The sequence below is a fragment of the Notolepis coatsorum genome (genome assembly GCF_963971535.1).
Source record: "Notolepis coatsorum genome assembly, chromosome: 7".
In the NCBI taxonomy this organism is placed as follows: Eukaryota; Metazoa; Chordata; class Actinopteri; order Aulopiformes; family Paralepididae; genus Notolepis; species Notolepis coatsorum.
Genome location: NC_140171.1, coordinates 100,838,236 through 100,850,394, shown reverse-complemented (window position 1 = coordinate 100,850,394; position 12,159 = coordinate 100,838,236). Strand labels below are relative to the sequence as shown.

The window sequence follows — 12,159 nt, the reverse complement described above, 5'->3', positions numbered from 1 at the left end:
TCGCGTACAACAAGGGGCTTGCTGCCGACACCGCTGTGTCTGGTAAACACCGTTCTAAAGAGAGGCGTGTGTTGCCTTTTTCCCTTTTTTCTTCGGATAAGAGGAAAAGACAGCGGCTGTCTGGAGTGTTGGCCTGTATTGCTTTTCTCACGTTGTACAGTTTTCAGTAGTAGCCGCTTAGCTTGCTTCTGCGTTAGCTAGTGGCTAGCGATAGCCGGTATGAGCTAACTGTTAGCCAGTTAGCTGTTTAGCTACGACGTTAGCTGCCGGCTGCGCTCGGCTGGGAACGTTAGCTTGATGCTATCAGTTAGCCTAGAGTTAGCTGTTTAGCTTGTGCTACAACCATTGGCGCTAGCCATGAGAATAGCAGGCCCTGGCACTCTGACTACGACGTCATCTTTGGCAGAAGATGTCGTCGGGCCTGCGCCATGACCGGCTGCAGGAGGGGGGCGTCACACCGGAGCAAGGCTCCGGCCATTGCTTCTTCTGGCCTTGCCAGCGAGAGGCCTTCGTCAACGTGGTGGACCAACCTGTGTTGCGGCCTTTCGTCCTGCATTCGTTGGTGCAGGTAAGGTGTCCATTGGACATTACCCCACTCTTCCTTCCTCCCCCTCCCGAATATTTTTTGTTAATAACGATGTCTTTGTTTACAAAACATATGTTACTTCACTACATTTGGAGATACGACGTGTGGTGTGAAAATTGTCTTGGTCGCTTTGTATAGTTTAGGTTAGCGTTGGCCAAGGCTTATGTCTTCTCTCTACCTAAGAACAGCGTTGTTTTTTACGTGAGTAAAAATTTACTGGGTTTTTGTTGTATGATGAGACGTGTGTGTTCATTAACGTTTAGACAACGTGGCTGAGCCCACAACTGGCTGGGTGTTACCCTACAATGCTGTGCATAGTGACATATGATCGAGGGCTGAGTCCCTCTCTTAGCTTGTTATTCTTTACTTGAGGGTAATGATGAAAATAACAAGTGGCAAGTTTTTTCACACATAAGCAGAGCTGTGGGAAACCTGTTTTCAAACAAGGTTTTCGGCTGTGGCTGTTGTGCATGATGTAAAGCTTTTACTCTACACATTTGGCGTCGTATCAGCGGTGAGGTGGTGAGGGGTGGGTGAAATTATTCCCCGGTTTGCCCCTGCCCCCCCTCCCCTCAAATATGATTTTGTTTACAAAATGTGTGTTGATTCTGCTGGGGTTGTGCTCTTGCTTAGAGAGGCAATTTCTCTGAAATGTGTTTGGTGGCTGTTATGTAGACTTAGCAAGGCCTGTGACCAGCACTTGATCGAGGACTTATGTCTTCTCTCATCATAAAAAGCGGCTTTCCTCTTGCAGTAGTGAGAGTGAACTTTTGCCCTTTTTTGTTGTGATAGAGGGTTGTGTGTATCATGTTCACGTTTAAGTAAACGTGGCATTGAATCCACAACTGGGTTAGGTGTTGGTCTACAGAAGTTACATGTGTAGCTCTTGTACCAAGGCCCTTGGCCCCTCTCTTGGTCTGTGTTTTTCTTGCTTTAGGGTAAAAGTGTAAAAAATTCAGGTGGCAAGTTCGCACATGAGCCTGAAGCCATGTATAAAGCCAGTTTTTGCACAGACGAGGTTATCGTCTGTGGCTGGCGTGCAGAATGTGAAGCTGTTACCCTAACAGGTATAATGCGCTTTCATGTAGCACGCTATGACTGGTGTCATGGCTCTGCTTTGTCGTTGCATCGTATCAGGGGTGAGGGGTCATAAGGGGTGGGCTGATAAATCCTCCCCCCCTTTTTACTGATTGGCCGGGAGGTGGGACCTCCTGCCTGTCAGTTTTCCCTGTCGGCTGAGGGGCAGCGCGTCACAGGGAGGGGGAAGGGGGGGTTCCCTGGTTCCACTCCATGTTAGGATGGGTGGGTCACAGGATTTCCCCCCGGCCATGGGATACGTCACTTGGCGCGTTTCCTATTGGCCAGGAGACATCCGTGAGGTTACAGGCTCTGTGCTGGAGACCGGTCTTTGTCAAAGTTGGATGATGCGATGCATTCGAAAACTGTTCGTTTTCTGCTCTGCTCTCTATTACAGTGTGTATTGGGCCGTTGGCCCAATTATGAACTAACTACCTTAACATTATTATCCATGTAATTTACTGTAAAGTTCACATTTGCTGTTAGATTGCATATTCCATAAATTAACATGCTAAAATTGGCCTGGCTCGTCACGTTTGATTGATTGATTGAAAACGTTATTAACAGATTGCAGAATGGGTACAATACAGTACGGCTCAATATACACAATTGTTAAGGGGATGCAGACCAGAGAAATACTTTCGTCTTGTTTACATCAGGGTCCCCCATTTTCAATTCATCATAACATTTATGACATACATGACATACACATATACAGTATGTTACTGCGTTCCAGACTACAACTGCCCCACACCAGTTCCACACCAGTCTCCGTAAATGTTCCGTTATAAAAATTAAATACCATTTCAATACACAACAAGTTTTCGTGTTTTGAAATACATGGAAGGGAATTAGCTAACGTTAGGCTATAGGCTACACTGCGGTGAAAAACAGAGTCCGGTAAACACGAGTTTGTAATTCCAATAGTGTATTCTGCGTGTTACTTGACTATTTCGATTATTGAAGTGGTATTTTATAATGAACATTTACGGAGACAGGTGTGGAGCACTTGTAGTCTCGAACTTAGTAGTACCTGGCGAGCCAGGCCAAGACATGTTAATAACATCCATGGCTCATTGGCTCACCTTTCATGTGGCTCGAAAGTGCACTCTCCCCCATGGTAAAAATCTGCAAGACCTTTCTGTATATTTTGCACATGGCTACTCTGGGATGTTCTACTCTTTTTAACCATGAATTATATTTTATATCTCCAAGCCAGAGCTCATTAAATGACAGCCTCCCGGCATGTTGGCCACACACACACACAGATTATTTCTTTATCTAAAAACCAAACTATTCAGTCTGATAGCGATTTATTATGAAAGTATAAAGTGCAATTACAATTTCAATAACTTTCCAGCACTTTATACACAATTCAAGCACATTTAACCTTGAAAACAGCCCATTGAAATACAAGCATTTTCAAGGATTTCCAGCACCCGTACGAACCATGTGTGTCATATGTATGCCACTACAACTTGCCCATAACAGACGGGCTTGGTCCATACTGTGTTGTACCTTGCGCTGTTAGGGGGCCTGGTCCTTCTCCATTTGTTTCACTCCTCCCTCCCCCTGCTGGGCAGGGATGGGAGGGGGCTGTCGAGGTGGTTGCTGTCTACCCCTCTAGGCATCCCTGTGTAGGTCCCGGTCCGCCAGGCCCAGGTACGGACTCGTTCTCGTCGACCTGTTGGCCTGGGTTAACCCTTTGAAAACTGAAACACTTGTACTGCTTGTATAGCCTGTGTATACGTGCAGTTATGTTTCTACGTTTTCTTGGTGGGTTAAGGGAACAACCGCCTCCTGTTAAGCTAAACATAGGGAGGTGGTTGGTTCTCCGGTGTGTTGGTAGCAGAGTCGACTCTCGGGTTGAGGCCGGGCTTGACCCCGTCTGCCCGAGAGTGTGCCCCCACATCTTTCAATGACGTCTGCCAATTGTGTCTGCCTCTCCTTGAACCTCGACCCCGCTGGAGGGGTCGGGTTTGTTGAGGTCATGACATGGTGCACAGCATACCGAACACCCCTTCCGCCGGGTACTGTTCTTACAGTAGACCCCTTAGGCGTCTGTCTAGTCCGCAGTGCTCCAAGCACAGGTCGAGTTCTGGCCTGTTGCCTGGATTGAGGGATCAACCCCACAGTATTGTGGGGGGGTAGCCTCTTGGGGCTTACGGCCATGCCAACCTGGACACGGCCGATCTCATCAGATCTTGGAAACTAAGCAGGTTCGGCTCTGGTTAGTTCTTGGATGGGGGACCCCCTGGGAATACCAGGTGCAGTAAGCTAGAGTGCTTCAGGGCGGCGTGCCGTAGGGGGGAAGGGCCTGCTCTTGGATTGGGCCCTGTCCGATACGCTGGGGGATGTGGGGGGTGGTGTCACCAGTGACCGTCTGGTGGGGTCTCGATGCTACGGCATCGTTGGCCTCACCGGGCCCCCTTTTTTCGGGGGGTCCTGGCCCTCAGGCAGTTCCTGGGGCTGGGTCCTCCTCCGCGCTCCGCTGCTACGGCCTTGCCACAGGGTTGGGTTCTTGACCTTTGACCCTGTGATGTTGGGGGCTGTGACGGGGGTGTTTTGCTTCCCGTTCGTTCCCTGGTGGCATGTGGGATGGTCGCGGGTCCTTCTGTGTGAAGGTAAGTCCCACGATCTGCTCACTCTGTGTGTTTGAGGTGCTAAACCCTCTTCGCACAGTCGGATCCGATTCCCACCCGTCCCCCTCTAGGGGGGTCCGGGGGCTCGGGTCCTCCCCGGTTCTGATGGTTGTGGGGGGCCTCAGCGGGTACATCTGTCGAGCTTCCGCTCTGCTCAGCTCCTGTGTTCCAAGAGAGCAGAGCGTAAGCTATACGATAATATAACATACGGTTATCCTATAACCATAGTTATGAGTATAGCGAGCGCTCTGCTCTGACTCACTGAGGACCCCGTGGTCTTCGCATTCGGTGGTGAAAGACTTGGGAAGGAGCTGTTTGTGTGGCCACAACCCTGCTTATGTAGAGGAGCGGATGTGGGTGTGGCCAGGCGGATGGGTGTGTACATGTGGAGAAGAATTATTCATTATTAGATCGGATAAAGGGATAGTTCCAAGAGAGCAGAGCGCTCGCTATACTCATATAACTAGGGTTATAGGATAACCGTATGATATAGTTTAAGTATTCGCAAATGTGCTCGTCCTCTCATTGATTAGAGTGGTGGCAACCAAGCGATAATTTGTCATTCATCATTGGCAACCAATGTGTTAAAGATATGAACAAAAAACACGAGAGAAAACAAGGATACAAACACAAAACACAAAACATCCCAAGATCCCCCTGCCGGCCCCTCACCAAATGAGACCTCTACTTGTCTTTCCTCCTCTAACAAAACCATATTCAAAGCTTACCCTGTGGGGCTGAGCCTTACCAGAACCGTGTAATACTAAAACTGAAATAATACTAACCAGTCTAACCACAATCAGTCTTTACCTTCTGTAGTAAACAAAAAAAACAAAAAAACACCTTCTTGTTAAAATTAAAACACTGGATTTACGGCAGCATGACATGCATATCATTGAAAATAATGGTCAAGAATAGAATAGATGGATAGTCCATCAAAAGGCACTCTAGAGTCCCTGAAATGCCCTCTTGTAAAGAGCCTCATTGGTTTGGTCCCGGAAGTGATGGAATAGGGAACAGTCCTTCAAAATCAAACGCTACGTGCAAGCGTGACAATAGTATGAGCTGACTGTATCCACATAACATAGACATGGCCCGCTCTGTTTAACCTCGCACAGACGGACCATATCATAGGAAAAAATTAACACCACAGCCATTAAAGCAGACCAGTGATCCCGTATTCGCTAAGCGCAACACCTATTGTATTATAATGAGGCTGGCACAGCAAGACATACCATTCAGAACGGGCTTCCTATAACACAAAACAACGCTGTCATGAAGAAAACACAGCATAAAAATAGAGGCTGAGGCGTTAAAGTGCTTCGTTAGCAGTTACTGCGAAGTAATACAAAGTAACACATCAACTCATTGGCGTCGATCACTGCATGATTCCAGTGGAATCTACAGACAAGACAGTCTGTATTATTAACCCAGCCCACAAGACAAAACAACAAACCAAAATAGATATAAAACAGTGTCTGTAGTGTTAACGAAAACATCGCCAGCTCATAGCTGACCCCGAAAAGCAGATATAAGAGTACAACAGGTGCACACCTAAATGCCGTTTGCTGCCGTTCAATTCAAAAAAGAAAATACAAAATAAGCAAGCATACAGATACACACCTTTAGTTGTCAGAAGCGCCCTCATTGGCGTCGTTCACTGCGTGATTCCCGTGGAATCTACATAGTATTGTTAACCCAGCCCATTAGACAAAACAACAAACCAAATTAGATATAAAACAGTGTCTGCAGTATTAACGAAAACCTTGCGAGCTCCTATACTGAGCCCGGAAAGCAGATATAAGAGTACAACAGGTGCGCACCTAAATGCCATTTGCTGATGTTCAGTTCGAAAAAGAAAATACAAAGTAAGCAAGCATACAGATACGCACCTTTTAGCTCTGCAGGGTACCACAAGCCAAAGCGTACCCCCTCACAGGACCTGAGCAAGCCCCGTGCTTCGTTAAACTGGGCCCGTTGTTTGGCCACAGTTTGCGTAAAATCTTGATGCGCGCGGATAGCGTCACCGTCTCCGATGGTCACTCGTTTCCCCTGTCTGGCTCTCCTTAGAATTTCCTCCCTCTCTTGAAAGTAATGACATCTGACGATGAAGGTCCTCGGTGGGCCGCCGTCTTCTTCACTTGACCTTGTGCGTAAAGTATGATGGGCAAAATCTAAAGTGGGTAATATGGAGAGGCCAAGTGCATCTTTCAGGCACTGAGACAAAGTCTGTCTGTCGCTTCCCGTCCTCTCTTCCTTCTTTTATCCCAGCATCTTGACTGGAAACACCACTGGCTGGTAGAGCTGCCGCGATTACCGCATTACCGCGGTATCGCTGTTACATCACGCCCACCGCAAGAGTAGGCTGAATACCGCGTCATTGCTGTTTTTTTTTTATACTAATAAAGTACCCTTCTCTCGTTGGGCTTGCGGCTCTGCAGATATACCCTACTCCTCTATCGAGGTTCCAAGCGACCCTATTGGGTACCAGAAAAGTCATATGAAACATTGCAGACCACTGATTGGTCAGAAGAGAGACGCGTCACACATTGGATCGTCTTGCAGTGCTTTTACTTCCTGAATCTCAGCCATTGATCAGAGCTCACAGTCACAACACGGCTAATATACGTTAGCTCCCACCGGAGACCGGAGTGGATTACCGACGTACCGTCGCTCCTCAGGGAACGAGGCATAATGATTTTACTGCAACGAAATGTTATAATAAAAGCCCTTCGTTCTATACACTTGTCTGATTGAAAACTTTATTAACTCTGATTGAAAACTTTATTAACAGACCGCAGAATGGGTACAACTCTGCACGCTCTGAGCAAAGAAAGGAACTGAGATATGAATTGAGTAACGCTTGCCTTGCTATGGTCCGGTAAATACGAACGTGTAACTATATAACGTAATGCCACAAAACGAATGCCTTTGTAATCATAAGTAGTAACGTTATAATAATAAGAAGAAGAAGAAAGGGTCAGGGGGTAACCGGCGGGCGCGCCGCTACCACCCCTGCCCGCGACACAGAGGGGATACTTCGAATCCGTGTTTCACTTTTAATGAATGCGTGCTTGCCGAATCCCAAACAATATTCATGCTGCAAAGTCATCCTCTAAAGATAGACATTTAGACTAGAGGCAGGCTATATGCTATAAAGAGTAGACTACAAAAAAAATGCATTCAAACTTTTTTTTTGTGTGTGTGTGTGTGTGTGTGCGGTAATAACCGCAGCGGTAGGAAATATTTCGCAAATTTGTGCGGTAAGGAAAACATCAATACCGCGGCAGCTCTACTGCCTGGTATGGAAACAGCACGGCACAGGACAAGAAGGCCCTACAGAGATACCCGAGCGTACCACGGGTATTGCACTACCACCCCTGCAGGTTCTATACAACAAGAGGTGCAAATCCAGAGCCTGCAGAATAATGAAAGACCCTCACCACCCCAACAACAGCCTGTTCATGCTGCTGAGGTCAGGCAGAGACGCCTGCGAACACCAGCTACTAGGACAGAGAGACTTCGGCTCAGCTTCTTCCCCCAGGCCATCAGAGCCTTGAACACTGAACTCTCCACACACAAGCACACATGAGCATGCTATGTGAGAATGCTATTCATCGACTACAGCTCGGCATTCAATACCATAGTCCCCTCCATACTCATAGCCAAGCTCAGGGACCTGGGCTTGGGCTATGACCTCTGCCAGTGGGTCTTGGACTTCCTGACTGGCAGACCCCAGGTGGTGAGAGCAGGCAACTGCACCTCCTCATCCATCACCCTCAACATAGGGGCCCCCCAGGGCTGTGTTCTGAGTCCCCTCCTCTACTCCCTGTACACACACGACTGTGTGGCTCAGCGGAGTAGCAATACAATCGTCAAATTTGCTGACGACACAGTGGTGGTGGGCCTGATCTCTGCCAACGACGAGAGGGCCTACCTGGAAGAGGTCAAGGTCCTGGCGGGATGGTGCCAGGAAAACAGCCTCTCCCTGAACGTCAGCAAAACAAAGGAGATGATTGTGGACTTCAGGAGGTCGGGGGTCAAGGACTACAGCCCCCTCAGCATCGACGGGGCACCGGTTGAGAGAGTCAACAGCTTCAAGTACCTCGGAGCCCACATATCCGAGGACTTGAAATGGACCATACACATTAACAGTGTGGTGAAGAAGGCACGACAACGCCTCTACTTCCTCAGGCGCCTAAGGAAGTTCCAAGTCAGCCAGAAGATCCTTAAGAACTTCTACTCATGTACAATAGAGAGCATCTTGACCGGCAACATCACCTCCTGGTTTGGGAATAGCACTGCAAAAGACCAAAGCAGACTACAAAGAGTGACACGTTCAGCCGAACGCACAATTGGAGGGGGGCTCCCCACCCTCCAGAACATTTACTACAAGCGTTGCAAGGGGAAGGCTAAGAGAATTATTAAGGACTCGAGCCACCCGAACAACTGCCTCTTTGAACTGCTGCCGTCAGGCAAGCGATACAGGAGTCTCAAGGCGAGCACAGAAAGACTCAGAAGTAGCTTCTATCCCCAGGCCATCAGGCTGCTAAACGAACAATGAATGAACACTACACAACAACAACCACCAAACACACATAGCACACACATCCACACGCACACACTCACTTTAAACAAACACACTGTAGCACCCACTACACACACTTTATAGCACACACCCACTTTAAACAAACACACTGTAGCACCCACTCCCCACACTTTATATTTATGGATGAAGGATTGCACTACAACTCGTACACCTTACTGTAAATTGTACCTAAAATTGTACCTCATCCCATTTCTGCTTTGCACTAGATAGTACTGTACATTAGTACACTGTGTATTGTATATTATATGGTAACTCAGAACATTGTACATATGTCTATACCGAACAACTGTGACCTCATTTTCTTCTTCTAAATTCATGCTATATTATGTTATTATGTTATTTGATACTATCTTGTCTAGCACAGTCTCTGGAGCGTAACAGTAAGAAGCATTTTGTATGAAAGTATTCTGTACTTCTGTATGACAACTATTAAAGAACTTGAACTTGAACTTGAACTTGAGCACACACACGCTCACACACTAGCAGCCACTTTAACATGAGCAAACACACACTCATGCTGCACACACTCACACTTATGGTCACTTTACAAAAGGAAAGGTCACTTTAAGAATAGTATAGTATAACTTGAGATTGTATAATATAGCATGTAGTGCCTCATCCGTAGCTAACAGTGTATTGCACTACCACAGGACCTAGCATGTCCTACCATGCTCTGTAAATAACTCATGTACATATACCGATATGCCCTACTCTGTTTACTTGTTTTATTGCACAATGTCGTTCTATTGGATTCTATTATATATTACTATTGTATTATGCACATGGTTGCGGGCAAGACCCCCCGCATTTCATTGTATACTTGTATGCCGTGACAAATAAAACTCTTGACTTGACTTGAAAAAATATGCAGATTAAAACGGCGGGACCGAGCCTCCAAATCCTCATTTCGGGCTTTCTGGGTCGCTAGTTCTTTCAGACCATCCATCAACTCTCGCTCCAAGGCGGTGATCCTGTCGGACTGGCCGTTGACCGCAGTTTCCAGTTTTACAAACCGTTTCCCCATGGCCTCAATTTTAGCGTTAGCATTATCATTAGCCTGTTTAATCTCCGCCCTGAGATGGTCAACCTGGGTCTTAATATCGACCGACTGGGCCTCCCCCTTGTCGAGCAGCTCCATCCTCAGCGCCACAATAGCTTGTAGGATAGCCTCTTGCCCCGTGTTCTCAGTCGGTGTAGCCTCCATAGCCTCCATGTTGGCTTTATTCTGACGAGTACCCTTCATCATCTGCTGCAGGTTTTATTGCGATGACAAAACTATGCAAACGTTCTCAATATCTCTGTTGGGTGTTCTCAGACACTTTTATGAACTTTCAAGATCAAACTGATCAATTAATTTACATAAAACGCAATACTGGTAAGGAGCTCAGCCAAAATGCGTCCTCCTCACATGGCACTGCCCCCTGTGGTCCCCCCTATTACATCATCATGATGGCTTATTATTACGTATTATACATACGTTTAAGCAGCAAAATCCTGTATTAGCTACTACTACACAGACCAACAGATCAATGACATTTTTAACAAAGTGCAGAAATTTTAGGAATAATATATATATAGCGCAAACAACCTTTTGTAAACTCAAGCACTTTCGAGGTAAAAGTAAAACGCAGTACTTTCAAGTACATTCCAACAGTTGACCATTGAAAAAAAAAACTCTTGATTGATCTCAATTTCTCTTATTTAATTTGTTTTTATGAACAAACCAGACTAAGAAAAAAGGTTATTTGCGATTTATTATACTTTATACTTATAGCAAATGCATGAGTCTCCTTTGAAAGGTAACATTCTTACACAATAAAGAAAAATCATCATGCGATTAAATGCATACATTTTCTTTTCTTTTTTCTTTCTGTAGTTAATTAATAAAAATGTATGCGATAAAGTCCCAGCCCTAGTTTAAACACATGGTGGCGCTGGTGTGTTGTCACGGTGGCGCCGTGCCCCTATACCACTGTTTATGGAAAGCCCTGGACTTACCGCCGCTTTGGTCTGTTGTGACTGCGGACTCAGTGCCGGTGCAACCAACATAGCCGGCGGCTTGGCTGGAGGTGGGCGCTCTCTGGGACTTGCAACCCGCATACATCCTCTTCACGACCCTGAGAGAAAAGAGAGATTGAGCTTCAACATCCCTTCATTGAATCCATGGATCAGTGTTGTAGTCGAGTCACTAAATCTCGAGTCCAAGTCGAGTCTTGAGTCCCCAGTGTTCGAGAACAGTTCGAGTCACCAAAGAAGAGCCCGAGTCGAGTACCCATTACCCTAGTCCGAGTCCAAGTCATCAAGATTGAGTCCACTCCACTCTGGCAGTCAAAGAGCTGACGTACAAATAAAAAAAGGTCTACATTAAACATAAATGACACAGCTGTCACCGTTTCAAAGGGAGTTTATTTACTTTGTGACACAATAGCCAAACAAATGCACTATCCATCAATATCTTATGCCAAATGATTAGGGCCTATTACAAAGCAATAACTGTATTTATCAATGAACAAGTCTGAGTATTCGTCTGTACCTTCCGAGTCTGAATGCAGTCAATGCTCGAGTCTGAGTCCAAGTCCGAGTCATCAGTGCTCAAATCCAAGTCGTCACAAGTCCTGAAAATCAGTCCAGGACTCGGACTTGAGTACTACAACACTGCCATAGATTGTAAAATGCTTCTCTGTTCAATGTCGACAAATAAAATAAAGAAACGACAACACGATCAATCGAAGGAACGCGCCAAAAGAACGCAGATGCACATCCGAATAAGCACTTTACTGTAACAAAAAGCAAACAAAAGGAAAAAACAGAGGCAGAAGAAAGAGAAAGATGAGAAGAGATGGGGTGTAGAATCCCCCCCCCCCCCTTCCCCACATTATACAAATCAGACATAGATACGCAAACACATAAACACAGACTTACTTGACCGGCGTCTCACGTTTCATGTTAGTTATACTACTAGAGTCCGAGTCCTCATCGGGAAAATAGCCGCCCGACACCAGGCGAGCACTCCTACGAGACATGACTGGGGGCGGAGGGGGAGAGAGCGAGAGAGAGAGAGAGATAAAGGGAGATACAGGGAGATAGAGAGATAAAGGGAGAGAGTATAGTTAGTTCAGCAGTATCTGTGTGCAAAAATAATCAAGCTAACTGTGTTTCTGGGTCCTCTGCCTGACCGGTGCTTTGTCTCGCAGGTTCAATCATCCCACCAAGGAGGAACTCACTAGTAGTAGTCGGTTGTTCAA

The 12,159-nt window shown here is 46.4% G+C and overlaps 1 protein-coding gene across 1 annotated transcript in view; it reads right to left on the bottom strand.

Moving 5' to 3' along the window:
- Positions 1–12,159, bottom strand: part of sun2 (Sad1 and UNC84 domain containing 2) — an 84,064-nt gene that overhangs the window by 59,975 nt on the left and 11,930 nt on the right. Inside the window, exons 2-3 of the mRNA XM_084319556.1 lie at positions 11,837–11,939; positions 10,913–11,031 (exon numbers count right to left, since the gene is read on the bottom strand). Coding sequence (XP_084175682.1) covers positions 10,913–11,031; positions 11,837–11,937 — 220 coding nt within the window. The 5' untranslated portion in view covers positions 11,938–11,939. The remainder of the gene's footprint in view (positions 1–10,912; positions 11,032–11,836; positions 11,940–12,159) is intronic.